This window comes from Haplochromis burtoni, unplaced genomic scaffold (assembly GCF_018398535.1).
Source record: "Haplochromis burtoni strain Fernald_Lab_line unplaced genomic scaffold, NCSU_Asbu1 Contig_60, whole genome shotgun sequence".
Taxonomy (NCBI): Eukaryota; Metazoa; Chordata; class Actinopteri; order Cichliformes; family Cichlidae; genus Haplochromis; species Haplochromis burtoni.
The window spans coordinates 373,812-395,463 of record NW_024582421.1 but is presented as its reverse complement, the minus strand read 5'-3'; the positions used below and the strand labels follow the sequence as shown (position 1 = coordinate 395,463).

The window sequence follows — 21,652 nt, the reverse complement described above, 5'->3', positions numbered from 1 at the left end:
ATATAGACGTACGCAATACTTTTGTTAACTCCCTTGAATTAAAGAGTTTGCATTTCAGTCACATCCTAATTGACTGTTGCAGCATTCATAATGATGATGTATAGAAGCAAAACTAGAAAAACTGTGTCAGTGTACAAATATTCCTGGATCCAGCTGTACAGTACATTACAGTTTACTAAATGTTCAATAGCTAACTGGTTAGCTTATATTGGTATATTTTTTTAACCAGCCCAACATGCAAGGTGACTGAAAATGAACAGATAGACAGACAGCAACAAAATAATATTTTCATGTTAATAACTTTTGTCTAAAATAAAGTCTCTTCATATAATAATAAGATGAGAGATGCCTGAATAAAGTTCAGAAATAAACTTAAAATAAAGACTTAAAATGAGTTGAATACCACTGGAACTATTAGAAACTACACACACACACACACACACACACACACACACACACACACACACACACACACACACAGACACACACACACACATTTGAGCATGAATTGGAGCATGGTGGAGCTGCGAGAGCATTTGGATAGAGTGAGAGTGGGTAGTACAGAGGGGCATTGTGCATCCTGGCACCAATTCAAACTCATCCACAAAGACACAGACATAAAAAAAACACACATTCAGACGTACAATTACAAACTGTGTTCAAGAGAGTCGTTTCAAACAAGCAGCGAGACGCACTGTACCAGTGATGCTCAAACAGACACCTGATACACACACACACACACACACACACACACACTTACAAAGTGCACAAGCAGACAGTCCGTTACATGCAATTATAAACTCTAACAGGAGTATTGTTGAAACCACATAAATCCACTCTGACTAATAGTGGTTCCACTGGTGCTGCAGCTTCTATTCAGATATGCACTATTTACACTACAAACAAAAAAACACCTCTATTTTTTAAAACTCACACCTGCCTGTCTCACAGCTAAATATTAAATACAACGAGTTCATTGATAACAAATCATTGAAGCCTGCACCAGTTAACTGCTAAAATGAAAAGTGGTCAGTATAAACTGTTAAACCATTGGAGACAAAAACCCTCATCCCACTAGATTAAATCAGTATGGAGGTTAATGGGGTTTAAGTGCATTTTTGAACTACTGAGTGATGATTGAACAGATTTTCCCCCGAAACACTAGATGAAGTCTTTTACTTAGTTCCCAATGGGAACCATTAAAGCTTAATTTGATCAAATGTAATGCAGCCTCTTAAAATAAAAGCCCTCATATTTAGTTTGAATTGAGCAAAAAGCAATCGGTTTGAAGGTGAAATTGATATTTATTAAAGCAAATGACCCCTTTTCTCTGCACAAGTTCATTTTTTCTGTGTTTGTCTTCTTTAATAACCAGCGATTGTCATGTTCGGCTGTGTGGCAGGCAGGAGAGGACCCAAAACGCAAACTCACGGAGACGAAATTAAACTCAAAAAGCTGCTTTATTGCAGAATGGCATGGAAACTAAACTAGAACATGGATGACTAACACACAGGGAAACACAGCCATGAGGGAGACTACAACACTGACAAAGAGAAACACAGGGCTTAAATACACAGAGGGATAACGAGGGAAGTGGAGACACATGAGGAAACAGCTGACTAACATGAACCTAATGACAGGAGCAGTGAAGCTAAATACAAAGAACCAAGAACACACGACTCCTTCCAAAATAAAACAGGAAGCATAACGAAACGCAGACAAAACTTGACAGTGGAGACAGCAACTAAGAAACAGAGACAAACCATAAGGCAGAGGTCTAAGAACCAAAATACACAGAGGGAAATACTCAACTTTGAACACAAGAGACTAGACTAGAGGGAGTAACAAAAGACCAACCATGAGAACATAATGCACAATGCAGGGTGACAGAAAACAAGAAACTCAAACATGCAAAGACACACAATAAACAGAACAGAGGGGGCACAGAGAGACATGAAGGGCAGGGGAGACTTAACATGGGTTGGAAACACAAGGGGGAACTAATAAGCAAATTAACATAGGAGGCCTAATGAGCTTAACAAACTATACACATTAAGATTAACTAAAACTCAAAACACTGGGTCCTAAGACCCAGGATCGTGACAGCGATGACTGATTGAATGCGATACAGCGATCTGTCCAGTGGAATAGTTTTTGCTCTTTTGTCGGGGCTTCGGCTCATTAGCCTCTGGTAATTTTCACTGCTAGATAATTGACAAACCTCTATACTGAAAGCCATAATTGGGATTTGACTACCTTTTATTTTTTGCAATTCTTCACAGTGTTTTGTGCGATATCATACTTTGTACAGACATTTTTTTATGAAAGAAATGATAAAAAGTCTTGATTCGAGTGTTTGTGTGTTACTGCTGACACTGATAATTTTGGGGTTGTATATTTGATTTTTGCTGTCAGTTTATTCCCCTTTCTATCCTGATACAACAAACAAACCACAACACATGAATGTGAATGAATATGGGACAACAGAAAAACAGCCGGTGACATCAGTATATTTCACACTTTATTTTCAGACCTTTCGATATTTATCAAATACCAATCATCAGCTGATATATCACTGGGCCCCTATGCAAACTCTTAACTGGCTGTGTAAAGACTATGACGTGAATACTGAATACAGTGTTTCGGGATGATGTCGGTGTGTAATTTTGTGTATTGTTTCCCCAAAACACATTGAAGAACCAGTTTTGCATCGGTGTTGCAGATCAGGGCACTCTTTGTTTTTCAGACAGCAAAATGCTGCTTAATTCAGCTTCATGCCATGCAAGTTCGCAAACTAGACAAATTTATTTAACTCGCCTCATTTTAGAAGTTGTTCTGATTTTTAATACTGTAACAGCATAATAGCTTTACTAAAACCGCAATGCAGTTGTCACATGGGATTTAAAAAAAATTTTTTCCCCCAGCTGCTGGTGTCGACTTTGGTGTCACTCTCTGACGTTAGAAACTTTTAATGAATAACTGCCCTCAGGGCTTTGGTGGTGGGGGAGGCAGTCCGGGGAGGGGGGCACAATCAGACTTTCATGAGATCATTTTATGTATAAAAGATCAGTACCTGCTAGGCTGCTATTAATTATCTTTTCTGATATTATTATTGAAAAAAAAGTCCCCTCATCATTGTCACCAAGTAGTGCCTGTATAAACTTCCTCCTGATGTACAATACACTCTTAAGTCTCAGCCCAAATAACATTTAACTGGTTCTTTTTTTTCTCCAGCACTATTTTAATAACATTTCTGATATTTGCATAGCCCAGATGTTCTATTTTACCTGAACAGAGATTAATAACATAATAAGTAACCTCCCTCAACCTTGGTGAACTTACAATTCGAGATAACAACACTCTGGGGTTCCTTTTGGAGAAAAATATGCATTTACACACACATTGCTTGAAACTACTCTTACCCTAGATGTCTGAATTAAATGGATATGACTTAGGTTTGCTACAGCTGAGAATATTTTAAGTACACACCACAGTATGATTATGTCTGTAACTTTAGTTCCTTGTTAGGTGTTTCCTAGGATCATGGATCATGCCCTAATAACTTGAACAACACATTATTCATGTTATGTGGATATTGTCATTAAACTGAAACGATCCGATGAAGACGATAAGGTCTTGAAGGAGTCTATGAATGGATCATTTTAGCATTTTAGCTAGGCAGCATAATGTTGTTATAATATCTGATAAAGCGAACAACCTGCAGGGTCCTAATATGTGTCTGTGTGCCCAAATACCTGATCGTGTAAAAAAAATTCTAAGGCAAACGAACTTTCATGCATGATATTTAGGTATCATTGTGACGACTGACGCACTGAGCTAAACTTCCCAACCTCTACCCCTCCATCTTCCCCTCACAGGTGGCAAAGGACGTGTCCATCCGTCTCCACAGCCAGCTGGACAGTGTGGAGAAGAAGAGGAGTCGTCTTGAGCAGGAGAATGAGGAGCTGAGGGTCCGCCTGCAGGATCTGGAGGTCGCTAAACAGGTCCTGCAGCAGGAGATTGACAAGGTAGGATCAAAACTTTGCATCTGAGTCAGGAGAGGCCAAGCTGCAGAAGCCATGTACTGAGAAACCATTTAAAAAAGGTTTGCCAGTTGAAGTAGATTACAAGACTACAAGTTAAGATGTGTGTTTGTTTAGGTTCAGACTTGACTAGAAATTTCATTTAAACACTGAGGTTCAGGCAGATCCCTATTTAGCCTGTCGTGGATTTGGGACCTTTGAAGAAAACTGTTTACTGTGCTCAGTTTGTCTTGAAGCCTCCAGAGAGTCTGTTCTTTTCTGGTGTTCACTTCCTTTCTGCCACTCGGCTGCAACTCAAGGGACTTTTTTGTTATACTAAGTGTAGCCAATAAAAACTGTAATGAAAAGGAAGAATAGAAACTGATGTCAGGACTCGGTGAAGTGAAAATAAACATAACAGAGTTGATGTTGCTGCCTTTTTTTTTTAATGGGAAAAAATACGAGTAATCTATTTGCACATAGATTTGGTCTGAGAGAAGCGTAATGTGAGTGAAAAGCAGAAAATGAGGCTACAGTTCTGCATCCAATTCTTCCCTCTTTCTGCTTATTGTCTCTTTTGCCAATGTCTAATGGTCTGATGGTCACAGCCTTGGCTCAGGACCAGGTCCCTGATGTGGCTCGGGTTGGGATGGATGGCTGGGTTCCTGGCAGGGGATCTGGGTCTGTCTGCTCTGGTCTGGCTGGACTGTGTGTTCCCTTGGTACAATTGGGCGTTTGCTGTTTGTGGATTGAAGGAAGATGGCTGGGTTTCATCACCCTTCACCTGGCTGTCTTTCAGATGAAGTGTAGTGGTGCATCCACTACAGATGATATACACATACGTACATTCTGAATAGCTGCTTCTTGTCTATTATATACATTTCCCCTTGTTTTTTCTCAGCTCCTGGAGGTATCTTGTACTACTACTACAAGTTTGCAATATTGCACTATTTACCAGCCTCTGTTGAACTACCATTAAATACTACTATTAAACTGAAATGTGTGTAGCACTGTGAGATTTCATGCCACTGTACAGATGTCAAAAAATCTTACTTGACCTTCTCTAAAAAAAAAAAAAAAAAAAAAAGGTTCAGTGCAACTCTGCCAGGTGAGGCTTCCACAAGTGGGGGGTGTTTAAAAATAGATTAACAGTTCTCAGTGAATTTCAAATAGCTTGCTTGCCATCCCCATCCCTAACATCCACAGTGATGGAGATGCAACACCCGAATATCTCAATGATTTGTTTTATATTTCCAGCCCTCACCAATGGTTTGATTTAAAGACTGGGCTTCCTTTGCATGAGTCTGTGGAATAGATTTTTATATTGTAGCAGTTTTAATTGGTAAAAGTATTATTGGTGTGTTTAATATCCTGCAAATATGAGATTTTGTTTGAAATCTCATATTGCAGTTCGTGTTTTTCTTTACTGTACATTTTGAAGGCTTTTCCTTCAAAACACAGCAGCTCTCGAGTCATCTGAATAATGTAATGAGTCATAATGAAAAAATTCACAACCCTTTGTTTTCAGTTGTCAAAATGTCAGTTTTCCACAAAGCTTAATTGTTGTCCATTAGAAATGGATACAACCGGATGCTAATCTTGTTGCTATGAAATTTCTTCCCTTGGAGTTATAATTGTCATTTCTGCTGTCATATTTTAAGCACAGGCTTTAATGTTTTACTTTTTACAATTAAAAGATCCTGATAGTTCCTGGTCTTTGGAAGAAAGCTTTCATCCATCTAAAGCAAAATAGCCCATTGGCTATTGTATTATGTCACCAATCATACACTAAAGCAGAGCTACAAAGTCTCACCAAGTGGAAAGTACCATGGTTATTTCTCACCTAGCACAGCAGGCTGTTGACTGACTGGATGCCTGATGTGCTATGAACTAACATGGTTTCATAAGCCTTGTTTTGGGACTGCTGTGCAGAGTCATACTAACCCTTCAGTGAAGGGAGTTCTTCACATAGCTGATGTGATTCAGAGAGCTGTGTTTGTGTGCATGTTCATCCACAAAGGAATGTCTCACTCATCTGTGTTTCACCTTCCACTGCACAGTACAAACACAAGAATTCAAGTACATCACAGAAAAGAGAGCGATAAGAGCGGCCGCCTTTCAGAGAGTGATAAAATATACACAGATATGCACAAAAATACGGTGAAGATAAACACACTGGACAGAAAGGGATTTAAGCACACAGACAGGAGTGCATGCAGTCAGTAAAGGCCTTGGTATTTCACAGCTGTAAATGAAGTTTGTGAATTATTGATTGTGTGGTGACTGCAGCCCACGGTCTGCACTGATATCGATATTCTTTAAAAAGAAGAGGTGAGCGGTGCACTGGCTAGACCTTTACTGTGCTGCTGCTGCTGCTGCTGCAGGCCATCAATACCAAACTGGAAACAGGAGGATTCGTTTCTGTAGAGTAACAGTTTTAATGATTTAGCTACATAAACAGAAGTAATGTCAATTAGAAGCAGACAAACATGTAATTTGATTGTTACATCTCGTCTGAATTGTCAATATTCTTTTTTAGTTTTCTCTTTATATGTATCATGTGTTACTATAAATGGTAAAAACTATACATTAGAGGTTGGACTTATAGGTAGGTTTCTGTATGCGCATGTTTTTGTATTATATTAATATAATAAAAACACATTTTTAGCAATCGTTGTCAATATGCTTATAGGCTGCTATCATTTTTTAGTTTGCCAGTTGCAGAGCGGAAAACAATGATAGAAACAAGCACCGCTGTTGCATGTGTGCTTTATATTATCATTGCCAAATCTTCTCTTATATGCTAGTCTTTGGCAGTTGTGTGTTAGCCTTAGGTACATTCACATTATTAGTGGCAGTATTTTACTTATATGTTTGTAACATATTAGTTTCACTGACCGCAAATGATGCCTCTTTTATGACATACTTAATACTTAATCACAGCAGGTTTGGATGGTGCACTAGTGTTATCATGTTAGCCTTCTCCATTTGGTCACTTGAAGGTCAAGATCTGCCATATTTTAGAAAACTATGTCAATTTTGATATAGGGAACGATGTCATTTATGCATAGATATAGACTTCATTAATCCCACACTGAAGAATTCCAGATTATAATTTATTTTATTTATAAAGAGGGACAAATTTCTCAAACCCTTTGGTCCAAACCTCCAAATGTCAATTTGGGTTGAAAAGGCCACGTCATAATATTTCCATCACTTTCATAATTACATACCGAAAAGCCTTGTCTTGATTCAATCTGTGCATTTTTGTGGACAAATTAAATCGTTCAGTTGATTTTTCTTGAATTTGTCTCCTATCTTATGTATTTTTAGAAAATGGTTCATGTAAAAGTTAAGTAAGAATTTTAATAGTTGCTAGAGTCTGACAGATGTAGGAGTTTGAAAACTGATACTGATACCAATAGTTTCTGATTTAAAACTCTGATATTACATGAGCCGATTTTTTTTTAATCCAGATAAAACAAAAACATAAACAGATTTCCCCCAAATCTGTTACGCATAGTTTATTATTATTATTATTATTTATTTACTATGTTGTGCCCAAATCTGCTCAGCTCAGATGATTGTTGTGTTTGCGGCGTTCCCAATAGGGAAGTTTGCAGAGTGCTCTCTGGTGTAAAAATCAAGACTGAAATGAAAACTCACAGTATAAAGTGCCTTGAGACAACTGTTGTTATGATTTGGTTGCATATAAATAAACATGAAGTAAACCGAATTAAAAAAAATCCTTTGAAGGGTCAGGTCCAGAAGGGCGCCCAGTGTAAAAACTGGAGCTAAAGCTAATATGCGGATGCATCCATTGTACATGTAGGAATGGCTGATAGTTAATTATCAGCTGTTATAAATATCAATATTAATAGATCGGAAAATAGATAATATTGTTTGATATTATATTAAATCAGTTGCCTCTCTTCTACGCACTGTTAGACAAACACGCATAAAACACAATTAATTTAGTCAAACAAGCAGAAGGGCAATGTTTTCTCTCATTCATTTTCTCCACCCTTGTTTTCCTTTACCCTCATCCCTCTCTCACAGCCCGGCTCTCCCTTCCCCTCCTCCATTGCACCTCTGCTCTCCTCCTGCATCTCCCCATTTGTTATCACCTTCTATTCTTCCTGCCTCCCTCCCTTCCTCCTCTCCTGCTGCTCCCATAGAGACGCAGAGGAATGCTGATGCAGGGATTTCTTTTTCCATCTCTCTCCTCTCTCCCTTAAAATCTCTCCTCTGTCCATCTCCTCCTGCTCCTCCTACTCAAGCCAGTCTGCCCCCTCTCCCTCCTTCATACCAAAGCCCTCACTCCCTCGCTCACTCATACCTCGCCTTTTTTGTCTCGTTTCCTCCCCTCCTCTACTGCTGCCATCTTCCCTTCCCTCTCCAAAACCCATCGATCCACTCCAGCTGCTTGACCTTTGACAGAGGCAAGGTCGGATGTGATGAAGGGAGGAGTGGGTTAGAGTTATCGGATGTTAGGGAAGGATTGATTGAAGGAATGGAAGAAAGAAAAAAATCACGGTTAGAAAGACAATAAAGCTGAGGTTGCAAGAGACTCTGTCTTTTGAATATAAGCCAGCCTGTCATTCAACCAGAGACCTTCTTTCATTTTACTTTCCATCACACTTTATTTACGTCTTCTTTGTAACAATCAACAGAACAAGCAGCTCTTGTTTCTGGTTAATACCATTTATGCTGTCTGGATGTTGTTGTTCAGTGAGCCACTGTATTCACTGTAAATAGGTGCTATCATTATAATAACACCAATTTACTGAATTTTAGTGAGTTTCTGTTTCGCTTAGTGAAGGGCAAAGGTGAGACGGATGAGAAGAAATAAAAGGACACTGACCTTGTAATGCAGATATCAGCAGATCAACTTCTGATACTGCCTGGAAGTATTTTGCAGTAACAGCATATCTGTCTGTTGGTGTAAGCGAAGGCATAAATCTAAAGTTTTGCCACCCTGGATAATACTCAGTTCTTTATTGGCTCTTTTTTTGATAAGGAATGTATCCATGTTGCAGTGCTGCTGTGCTCCTAGCACCAATCCAGAGCTGTCTTTGTTCACAGAGTGCAATACAAGCTGACCAAAAGAACACAGAAGCTCCCTTTCCAGCCATGGCCACTCTGCCCCAAGCTGCTTAAACACAAAGGAGCAACATAGAGCTGAAGGTGAAAGATGAAGAGGTAGACAGGCGGAAGGGAGGTGAAACTGGGGGATACAAACAGCATAGTTCGTTTGTTGGTTGGTTGGCTGAACATGTATATTGGAAGAAAAGAAGAAGACATAAAACAAAGAAATTATGGAAGGAGGATAAAGAAGAAGAAATTAGGGCAAAAAATACTGACAGAAAGAGGAAAAAGGAGATGATGAGGAGGGGGAATATACCGTGTGGGTGGGGTCTTGTAAGGAGGGCTGGCAGTGGAGGAGATAACAGCCTTAATTGGAAAAAAAATCCTCAGTGACTGGAGGGTGAAGAGAGAAATGTGGCATGTCATTTCTCTTTCTGGTGCTTGTTTTTATTCATTGTGCATTTCTCTCTCTCTTTCTTTCTGTAATTGTTTCTTCCTCAGATTTACCCACACACACCATTACCTCTCTGCATGGGTTTAAATCCCATGTTTCCCTTGAAGGTCATTCAGCAGGGATCATACTCCCTTTCTGTGAGAGTGTGTGTGTGTGTCTGCATATGTGCATATGAGGGTTCAGAACCTAGTTGATGATGGTAAGGGGACTTCTGTGTATATGGGGACCTACACATTTATATAGTTGATATGTTTTCTGTCTGGCTTTATGAAGGAGAAGCAGAGTGGTAAGTACTTCTAATCACAGCCTGTATGTTTCAGTCCTGCAGGGCTGTTTCCTTTTTGTTACTTTTAAATGCCCCTCTCCACTCACTCTCTCTAATTCCCCACTTACTGCTGAAGGAAACTGTTCCCTGTTATTCCTGTCTTTCAGGAAGTGCTGCTTATTGTTTGCAGCAAGTTGAGGGATGTGGGGCAGGGGTAGCCAGAGACTTTGGAGTGAGCTTTTGTGCCTGTATGTGAGTCTACGTGTTACTGGAGATGTATTTGTGTCAATACGGGCTTAATATCTTAAATTTTAGTGTTTTGTCTGAAGATAACCTGAAACACTTGTGGAAACAGTGAAGCACCCAGCAGCACTATATTAATAACACATGTTAGTCATTTTTTAAAATGTATTTATTTACTTTTCCATACCAAACAAGTCACGACACTCCATGTCAGGCCAACAGTGAAAGCTGTGTGTTGTCTTCAGGGACACAAGTGTTGTTAAATGGGTCAGAGCATCAAAGTGGTCCACATTTGAACTTATCTGGGTCAGAGTGATTGATTAAGGTGAAGATAGGCTTAGTCGAACTGAGAGAAAAATCAGTCACATAACCCCACTTCACACCTGAAACAGGGTAGTGTGTGTATATATGTGTGTGTACATGTTTAGACATCTTCGTGAGGACAGAAAATTGGCATACTGCTATATTTATGGGGACCAACAGTCACTTATGGAGACAAAGTTCCTGTCCCCATTAGTTTGAAGGGATTTTTGAGGCTCAAAATATGGTTTTAGTGTCAGGTTTACAATTAGGTTATGGTTATGGTTAGGCTAAGGGTCAGGGTTAGGCATTCATTTTTGATGGTCAGGGTTAGGGTGAGCGGCTAGGGAAAGCATTATGTCAATGAGATGTCCTCACTAAGATATGAAAACGAGTATGTGTATGTGACTTAAGGAAGACAATGAGATGAAGAAAAGTTTTGGTGAACACTTTCAAAAAAAGAGTAAAATGATAGGCGATGACAGTCTTTCTGTGAGTGAGGAAACCTGTTTACAGTGTGTCAGGATGCTGCACGGCGTAACTGAGTTAGAGCATAACACAAGACTAGAGCGACATAAAGAGAAGCGGAGAGACTGAAAGTAAAAGGGAAGAGAGAGGAAGAGAATCAAAGTTCAGAGGAGTGACAGGTGAGAGAATGAGGCATGGAAAGAGATAAAGGGAACAAAAGAGGGAATGGATTTAGATTGTGAATGGCAGATAAGACTGCTGTTTAAAAATGCGAACAAAAGCGAGTGATATCGTGAGAGAAGAAGAGAGGAAAAGTGGGACAGGGGAGACAACATAAAACATATTAAAAAAACATATAAAAAACAAAATCACTGCAGTCCAGGCACATGGGTTCAGGTGGCGTCAAACCCGTATATGAAATAATCTTCCACCATTCCGACTTCGCCTTGCACTTTCCATTATGGCAGGTGGTGCTTATGTACGGCAGTATTGCATAATTTTTACAACTGTAACTATACTGTACTGGCCAAAAATGTGCTCTGTGAGGGCGTAAAGACCTTTTGTGCTACATGTTAAGAAATATCATCAAGGTGTTGATGTGCATAAGAATGGGTTGGATGAAATTAACATCGGGCTGGTGGATACTCAGAAAACACAACGCCTCTGGCCGTCACAGCTATTGGTGGGAAGAAGGCATAAAAAATGGATAAAAAGAGAAAGGAAGAGGAGACGAGGAAAGATAGGAGGGGGAATTTTGCCAGAAGGGTTTCTAGGTCGATGGGAACTTCAGTGGTACCAGTGGGACAGACAGAAGTCACACGCACAAATACACACAAACACACATACACAGAGAAAGAGAGTGATACATTTGTACTCATTCACATACACACACACATATACATGTACTAGAATATAGAAAAATAGGAGAGCTGAATGTTCTCTGGGAACTCAAAGCCCTTATAGGCACACACACACGCACACACACACACACACGCACACACACACACACAGAGAAAGAACGAGAGCGCAGTACAAGGGCGAACAAAGAGTAATGGCCTGAATCACCGCTTCTCCCTGTATATCACACAGGCATCCACAGCTGGGCGCTCCATACTGACTGAGGGATGAACACTTACACTGTGTTGTTTAAAGTTACTGACAGAATTATAGTAGTGCTAAAGGACTTCGCTAATTACATAATGCAGATAGGGTTTTTGCTCAACTATCAAGAATCATTATTATTATTATTATTATTATTAAAGCAACTTCTGTGTAAAACAGTGTGTTTCAGCATGCAGATTACACTGGATTACAAGGTGTTACTCATGGTGGAGAATAATATGACTGTAGGTCTCTTAAAAGCATTAGTTATCATAACCAGGAACCAGCACATGCTTTGAAATATTTGAAAAATCTCCCATTGTTTAACAGCCAAACGCTTTATAACTGCACGGCCTGTCATCATTCCCCCACCATCATCCAATCAATTTCAGATTAACTTTTTTGACAGTATCTCACTCGCTCGGGGGGAGATCAGAGCTAACATGACTTCTCTTCGCTTTGACGCTTTTATAAACCGATGATTAGCATTGTGTTCATCTCCGCCTGCGTGCTCCACCCCTTCTTTAGTGCCAATATTTGTGTTGCATTTTTCAACAGTGGAGCATCTTTTAGGGGCCCGTAGGGGGTGCAGAGGTAATTTCATGCCTCAGTAGATGTAACATGAGTCTGTCTGAAGATACCCCTGCGCACTGAAGGGCAGAGAGCTGGTCGAGTCACGGATTGAGACGCTGGGAGATGACTGGGGTGCAATAACAGTGTAAACACTCAAGAGGGAAGGGGAAGAACAGAGGACTGGAGGGCAGAACGAAGGAGGGAGAGAGGGTGGATAAATGTCAGGACAAAAGAGGGAGGGGATGAATTTGTAGCTCCCGTTCACTGAGAGAAACCCCACAGGGGGCTCAAGCTGGAGGAGAACACCACAAACAGGCCAGTAATGCTTAAAGCGCATTTACATAGTTTTAGAATCCTAGATGATGTCTTCATAGTTCTCGTTTTGTTCAAAAATTTCACTTTGAGTCGGTTATTTAACTTAAATTAATAGATTGACAGAATAGTTGTCCAGATCGGCTGGCTCAGTGGAAGCATGTGTTGATAGCCTGGCAGCTGTTCTCAGCTCAGCAGTGAGAGAAGAAACAAAGAACGGGAAAAAGGAGTCAGGAAAAGGCTGTTTTCTGGCCTGCATTTCAGATCGGCTGAGTGCCTTTAAAAGCTGTTGTAAAATATCCGATAAGTGCTCACCTTTGACTTCAGGACACCTTTTTTCGAGTGCTAATATATCACCAGAAAATGACTGCTGCATCACCTCATTCAGATGTATTCTGTACCTCTTCAAAACGTTACCAAAAGTTACAAAAGCAAAAAAAAAAGTTTTGCAAAATGATCAAACCTTCTGGAACCACAAAGACGAGCGAAATCGTCATCCGTGAAAAATAACCAATATTGATGGTAGTATTTGACTGGTTTATAGTCAGTAAGGACACGAGCAACTACAGCTCAAATATTAGAAAATGTCAAATATAATTATTATTATATTTTTCAGCAGAAGGTAAGTAGTTGAATGTTTCCCTGAGAGCAGCAGATGGTCACATTATTAAGAACAACAACTCTGTAAATATCAGAAGGTTAAATATCACTGTCACTCGCATAGAACACCACTATTCATCTACTCAAACACTGTCACAGTAGAACCTATTTTATTACATATGCACATATTGATACTGGGCCTATGCTAACTGTGCTTTGGAAGTTCAAACAAATGTAGAAAACCCCAAAGTATCAAATGAAACACCTTTAAAGCCAATGTAGCTGTGCTGTCTCTCATGCTTTGATATCATTTATGTTCTATTTCATTTAAATCTAGTTTTCCTTGCTTTTTCCTAACCCTCTAAAGTCTAAGCCATGTGTGCTAACCCTAAGCCTAATCCCACACGCACTTTGGGATAGCAGCACCAAATTGTGCTTTGCAATGTCAAACTAAAACAAATACCCGAATCCCAAATATCGACTGAGAGGATCTAAAATATAACACTAAATGTGATCCTTGTCATAAAACACCTAAACAGCTTATGTGTTATTCGGAGTAAGATATATATACACAAGACAGACAACACAAGCACGGGTATTTTGCTGGATTTAGTCTGTTTTTGTCGTGTAGGACTGTCAATAAATCCATATAACTGCACTGTTAGGATTACAAACCGGAACATAGTTTGGAGTCTGCACTTTCGACACACAGTGAAGCCGAGACTCAGCGAGGTTGCGTCTTGCTGCTTTGTCGTCTTAAATTGGTCACGTAATTTGGACTCCAAAGGGTTAGATTATGTCCAACATTTGGATATTTTCAGAAAGAATGAATGTTTTTTTACATATAAAAGTGGCCAAATTCCAGCTTAAATACTAAGAAACGGTTCAGGAATTCACCTTACATTTGTCTGTATGACATGTGGTTTATTATTTGGCCCCTTTAACTGAAGAACAGTATGTAATAGTTAATGCGTTCATCTGTATGTATACAAAGGAAAAGCCAAATGAAATGAGGTGGGAGGTGAGACTGGAAGAATGAATAGGAAATAGCCTGCAGACAGCACACTGTACACAGACAGGACAAAGAATAGAGCAGGTGGATGATGGAGGGGAGGAGGGATGCTGCCTGTCTCGAACCCATTAAAAGGTTTCAAGCTGCTAAAGGCTGACTGGAGTGCAGATTATCTCACCTGTAGGGACGAACTGGGGTTGGCTGAAGAGGCTTCGCTCTGGTCTCTGGGGAGGACCATTGTATCTGGAAATGCAACACATTCACACCAACACACGCACACAAAGCAGGGTTTACTTGCTGTGTGTGCATTCTGTTGCGGTCGTATTTGTGTGGTGTTAGTGTGATGATTTATTGATTGTCTCATATAGGGGCTATATAGATCCAACGTTTCCCCCTGTGATTTCATTGTGCACTCTACTTTCCCATAAGTGCGAGTGTTTCCAACCACCTTTTTTAAATTTATGTAGAAGTCTACTTTTGGGAGTGTTAGCCGTCTAAATGTGCGTCGCATTAGACTGATGCCGAGCAGCTCTCAGTTCATGAATTACACATAAATTATGTGTCCTGATGTCAGTGGTAATTTGCTCAGCAGTGCGTTATGCTGCTACCGAACGCCGACTCTGCCGTCTGAGTACAGTTATAGGATGACTAAAGAAGCTGAAGGCGTGTGCATGCATGAATCTATATCTGGTAGAGTTGTGAGTTTGGGATTTTGCTTCTAATTAAATGCCAAGTGTTGATTATTTTCACCTAACGGGACCGTTTTCACACATTTGGTGTGTAAGATGTGTTGACACATTGCATGCGGAAAAGTACAGGTTGCTGAAGGGTCTTTAGCTTCCTATTGTGCATAATGATCGCTATCACACCATCATAGTTACTGGGAAACACATGAAGGGACAAACAGTGTAATATAAAATGAGTGAAAGTGCACAGACAAGCTGTTCGAGGCCAACGGGATGCCACTCTCACAACCACTGTCTAAACTGTCTTAGTTTAGCATATTGACAACCGGTGTACCACATCCTCACCTCAGTGTGTAGATCTAATCTTTCACTGGAACAAAAGCAAAAATAGATAGTGGGATGTTTGCATGATTTACACCAATCCAGAATTTCTTTCCAAGGTTTTTCAGTCAGGAGTAAATCGGTTCACTTGGCAGGAAGTCAAAAGGTCTGGAGCTGTAAGAGCAGTATAAACTTTACCTGGAAATGTTACAAAGTTGCTACATCCTAAAAGGCTGGGTTATTTTTCACATTGCGTGTTTGTTCAATTTTTTTCTGTCAGGAAATGGATTAGACACAAAACCCGATTTCTCTGTGACATTTCAGAATTTTTCCAGCATCACAGGAATAAAAACCTCTTTGAATGGCTGTTAATCTGCTCCACAGACCGTGCTGCAGCTTCAGCCTGTCTGTGGTTTTGCTGCTGGGATCTCAGTGTTCAGTAGATAAACTGGCTGGAGGTAGGCTAACTTGTGCAGAGCTGAATCGATAAAGGCATTTAAATTTTTAAAAGGGTAGAGTACCTTAAAATTTAATGGCATCACCCTTTGCTAAGTGAAAGACTGTGGTTTCTGATGAGCTCCTCTGTGGAAGAAGAACCAAAACACCCGATACGCTAGATTTCTTGTTCGGTAGTGCTGCAGCATGATCGTAGCTGAAGTCCAGTCGATATCCAGTCATAGTGAGGTTATTAATTATTACACTGTGTGGCTCACAGAATGATTTTTAAAGCCCCTGTTTAAAAATAAATAAAAACAGATTGTGGTGATTTTCAAATAACTCAAATACTTCATGTAATTCATAATATTACAGACAACAGAATCTTAATATTAAAACTGAGGAGTGTGTAATACTGTAATAGATTACTTCGTCACTTTGTAAGGATTTGATGACGAGCAGACCAGTCGCTGTAGCTTGAAACCCAAAAAAGTTATCGTGTTCTTCGAGTTTAGTCACTCAATACTGAAATCCAGTATTTAAGGCTGACACAGATTTGAAAAAAAAAGATGAATGCTGTTTATTGAATAATGTCAGTACAGCTAGACTGATATTAAGAAACTACAATAAGTTCGTATTGACCAAGATATTGGCCTGGTTTATTTATTTATCTCGTTCCAAATAGTAGCAATGGGAAATTTTCCTAAATGCAAATGAGATCAAGAACAAGAAGTCAAGAAAATGTATATTTGTATTTACTTTTGGGGGGCATTTTTCACCTTTATCAGAGTGGGAGTAGTTAAAAGTAGGAATGAAAAGAAGGGGGCTGCTGCTGTGTGCCATACGATCGTCTGCTTGATCAGTGAACTAAACTGCCCATATATTTCATTTTTGTATCTTTATTTGGTGTGGTCATCCATCTCTGCCGGTCTTTTAATGCACGTGTGATCCGTCCAGGGTATACCTCAGTGTTCACCCATTGACAACTGCAGACTGCAGCCACTCTAAGCTAGACAAGCAGCTCGGAAAATGGAGAAATTGAATGTTTTGTATTAGCAGATGGCCCTCCAAGGGCCATGAATGAACAAAGACGGAACAAAAGCTCCAGTTTAAACCTTTTCGGCAGAAATCCACAGGCTTCTCAGTCCTACCCCCAGCGTCTGATTGACAGCTGGGGAATGCGGCGCAGAAACAAATGACAGACACGCAATAACCAAAACAAACATGGATTATGTAAAAATGTAGTAAAATGAGTCTGAGGTTTTCTTAGCTGCAAGGATGTGGCTCAAGATACAGTGTTTAAAGTGTTTATTGCCTGGGGCTGAGAGGTCCGTATAGTATCTATTGTATGATGAATGTGCAGGTTTGGTGCTGATGCATATAAATGGGAGGTCTGCTGGGTATTGACGTCGTTCAGCTGTGGCTGCGCGAAACCACAGCAAGGAGATTAACATGGCTGCACACATGCAGGTAGGGTTACAAGGGTGTGCGTCTCTTTTGTTCCTAAGATCCATCCATTCCCCCCCAAAACCTCCTCTCTATGCCCTTTCTTTCTCCCTCTTCTTCTCTTGCTGTTGTTTCCCTCCCTCTTTCTCCTCCCTTTCTTTCCACGTCTCCCCCCTTCTCTACATCTCCCTCTTCCTGCTTCCCGGGTGACATCATCACGGCGCTGCCAGGCCTTGTTGTGATGTGGAAGTGGAGACGTGGAAAATGAATAGCTGGCACCTCCCGCTGATGATAGTCTGGCTGCACCGCGGTTACTATGGCGACATAGCCTGTGTCATGTGTGTTGCTATGGTTACCCTGCTACCGTGATGTCCCACAGCAGCTGTAAGCCTGGCAGGGATAGCTCTGTACTCGGATTTGTGATTGTTTGCCATCAGAAATGCAGGACGATTATAAGACCAGAATTTTCTTTAATATAAAATGATTAATTAGAGACAATAAAAGGTTTTTCCATTTAAATTGATGATGTTTGTTTAATGTGTTTTTAACGAAGTGGTTTGTTAAAAACACATGGTCTTCCCACAGTCAATAGACTTATGTATTACTACTCAACTGCACAGTTCTGCAGAGCGAAGCATCCATCTACTCATGACGCGAGGGCCTTGAAAGTGACATCCAGCAAGATGTAAACAGTTTTAGCATCTCCAAATTAGCTAGCTTCATTTGACTGGTGGATGTAGATGGAATTTTCACATGAAGGTCACACGTTGTGCATTTTATCTATTTATTTATATAATTTGTTTATTTATTTTGAGTCACCTGGTCATGATTTCTAGACTGAGGAATTGCTGAGTTTTCCAAAATATATTTCTGCCATGGAAAGTGAAGTTTGAAGTTCCCTGATTATATTCAGAGAAGGCAGACAATCAGTATCTCCAGTACTGCTTAATGAACACCAAAATCGTCTTTGATCCGACTTTGATCTTAGGTGATCTAGACCAGTGAAAGAAGTTTAACTACACCATTAAAATCCATGAGATATCTCAATATAAGAAAAAGAAGTGCAATTTCAACCATACACATCAGTTCTTTTTCTTTAAATTTCACTCAGTGTTTGACTCCCATAGTGAAACACCTCACTCTGTTATCAAAGAGCCAGGGATTATGTTAAGTAACCCAAAGTTTTTCTACAAGATAAAGAAGTAAAAGAAATATGTAAGCACGACTCTTTGGGCTTAAAATTACAGAAAGAGTTGTAATAGCTCATTCCATAGGCTGTCCTGTCAATAAAAAAATGTTAATTCACTGAAAATGTTTTTGTTTGTTTTGTTTTTTCCCATAGACCCATTGTAAAAAAAAAGAAAAGAAAAAAAGAAAGAAATGTGAAAATACAGTAAAAAGTCCAAAGCTGTCCATGGGCCAGGTTTTAGCCTTTTGCTGAGCCAATCCTGGAACCCAGGCCTTATCTTTGACACTCCTGATCTAGATGAATTGACTTTGATTTTTTTTTAAACAAGCAGACTTTTTAATATTTTCCATAAGAGCTGTTTTTCGTTAAATATTTGTGATCCATCAAAACTGTGGGATCACAGCTGTGGAGGAATATTCATGGGCTGTTTGACTTTTCCTTGAACTCTCTGATTGGTGATAACAGCTGTGGGATACAGTTAAAAACAACTCAAAGAAATTTGTTTTCAGTAGTAGTTAAAGAATCAAATAGTAATTTTTCATTTTTTTTGTTAACTTTGTGGTTAAAATGTTTTCTGTATATCTGTATTTCCAACATGTGTCATCAGGTTGTTGGAACATCACAGCATTTCTTCCCCAGTTCTCTGCTCATTATCGGCCGCTCCCTGCAGTGACATCTTGATAAAGAAACTTGAGCTGCCGCCTCGGGGCTGTTATAAAGCGATGAGTTACATGATCTAAAAAGGATCTTCTAACATGTCTCTTCGTAGTATCTCAGTGTCAGGATTTCATAGTAAGGCTGTGTTGCATAATTCACAGTCACACACACTTGCTCATTTAGATCAGTGCTGATGTCTCGTGTTTTGATGGTTGGTACGCTCCTAACTGACTCTCCTCTTTACTACTTTGTTTTTTAAACCTTCATTTCTACTCTTCTGCTTTTCCTCCTTCCTGACATTTCCACCTTTAAATTAAGAACATAAATAATTGGGGTTAAAGGGCAAAGTACTTGAGTTCCATGGCATTCATGGACTCAGTCTCACTTTGACCATAAGTAGAAAGCTCATGTAGTTTTTCTGCTGTCTGCATTGATTTGAGACGTCTTTACTACTTAGTTTTTCCAGCCACAAATTATGCAGTCTGTTCATATCATGAAGGTCCTCATGAGCAGAAACATTTTTATCTGTCAGCTTGCCAAGTTTGGTTTAAAAAGTGAGAATAAATCTGAACCTGCTGTGTTTGTTGGTGTAAGTGTGTCTTACCCGGGAGTGGATCGATGCTGATTATATTCAAAGACATTTATCACCATCTAAAACCTCCTTGAGTGCCTCACTGACTGTGGCAGGAGTAATTTGAATATTATAACCTCTTTCTCCAAACAGGCTGCAGCATAATATTGTTTCTTTGTGATAATTAAATCGTCTCCCAAGCAATTCCTCAAACCGCATACGAATTCTGAAATGAATGTTTGTAATATTTGCCTTCCTTAAAGCAGAAGCACACAGCTTTGTTTAATGCTGTTTTTGTCTCAAGTGCATTTTGTTCTTGTGTGCTGTGTAAAGCCAGTAAAAGTCAAATAATAAAGCATCCAAACAGAAAACTCGAGAAACTATGGGCATATTCATAGTTTTCACTTGACAGCTCCTTGGGGCAAAACAAGTCTTTCTTGGCTGCCTGCGAATGATTTTTATCAGGTTTGTGTAGCTCAATAATAAAACCAATGTTTCATATCAAAGAGACTTTATCAACAGATAGTTTGCTCACTTGTAACAGATATGGATCTGCTAATGCACAAGTCCATTAGCTGTTCAACTCAATCAGTTCCTGTTTGCTCCTATGTTAACCCATCTCCATAACGATTAATAAAAGTTTTCATCTAATTGAAGGCGCTTAAAAAAACCTAATATGTGAACAATGAGTTGAGACTAACAGTTTGCATTCTACCCTGTGCTTTTGTCATGCATAAAAAATAAGTAATGGCTTAATGTAAGAAAAAGACGAGGCAGTATTATTGTTCTGCAATACTATCTTTCTCATGTTTATTTCACTGTGAAAGGTTTGACTAATTCACTTGTAGCATGGCGGAAAGCCTTACCCAATCACCCAAGTGCACAGACAATGTCTAATAAGGCAGAATGGAGCAGTGGGTATCTGGAGCTCGCCTGAGCAGAGAAGAGGAACTCTAATGTAATCACAGACTCACTGACTGCCCGAAAGAGAAAAAGAAATAGAGGGATTATTATGTGATGACCCAACTGGTGGTATAGGGGCTGATTGTGCAACAGCAAGAAGGGAAAAGTGGCTCCAAGGGTTGCTGTGTTAAGAACTATGACAGAGATGGGAGGGGAGGGGAGAAAGAGGTGAGGAAAAAGAGGTCAATAAAAGGAAAAGATGAAAAGAAGAAAGAAATGACTGTAGCTGCATGACCTGACTTAGCAGAGCAGGCAGACGGGGCTGTGTAAGCATGTGTAAGCATCCAATATGTGCTGTGTGAGTAGTGTGCGTCAGATTAAATTTCCAGCAGCGATATTTGTTCCTGCATTCTCACTGATTCTGTACAACAGACTTCACGTTACGTCTGCTAGCAAAGTGAAATAGCTGGGCTAAAGTATTAGATGTACAAGCTTATCACCCTGATATCAAATACATATCAGGAAATCGATTTTACCTTCTTTTCTTCTGTGCTTTCTTTCTTTCTTTTTTAGAAAAAGGGCAGTCTGAAGCTTGTGTCTGCTATGGCATTCAGCAAACATTTGTGGGTTTCTTAAATGTTATTGTGAAAGTGTGTGTGTGTGTGTGGGGGGGGGAAGAAAGACTTCTTTGTGTGCTCCGCCATGTGACATCAATGCTAGAAGCAGAACTATTAGAAGTGTTTGTTTTAGCGAGCGCAGATTTAGATCTAAACAAAGCGTTTTACCAAAAGATGCTCCTGGTGTCTTCAACCGTGAAAAAAATGACAGAGGCAAAGGTGATCCAGAGAATTGGTATTTGTAAGCAGCCATTGGACAGTTTTATTGCATTTTAGTTTCCAGGTGACCAGGTGGGAATGGAAAGTTTGATGCAGTTATTGTAAAAGGACTGAGCAGTTCTCAAAAAGAAACCTGAACCGAATAAGTTATTTGTGAAATGTTGCACAAC

The 21,652-nt window shown here is 39.7% G+C and overlaps 1 protein-coding gene across 2 annotated transcripts in view; it reads left to right on the top strand.

Annotated features, from left to right (window-relative positions):
- Nucleotides 1–21,652, top strand: part of soga1 (suppressor of glucose, autophagy associated 1) — an 84,539-nt gene that overhangs the window by 15,235 nt on the left and 47,652 nt on the right. For both annotated transcript variants that reach the window (XM_005939016.3, XM_005939015.3), the window contains exon 4: nt 3,879–4,028. In XM_005939016.3, the coding sequence (XP_005939078.1) occupies nt 3,879–4,028 (150 nt within the window). The remainder of the gene's footprint in view (nt 1–3,878; nt 4,029–21,652) is intronic.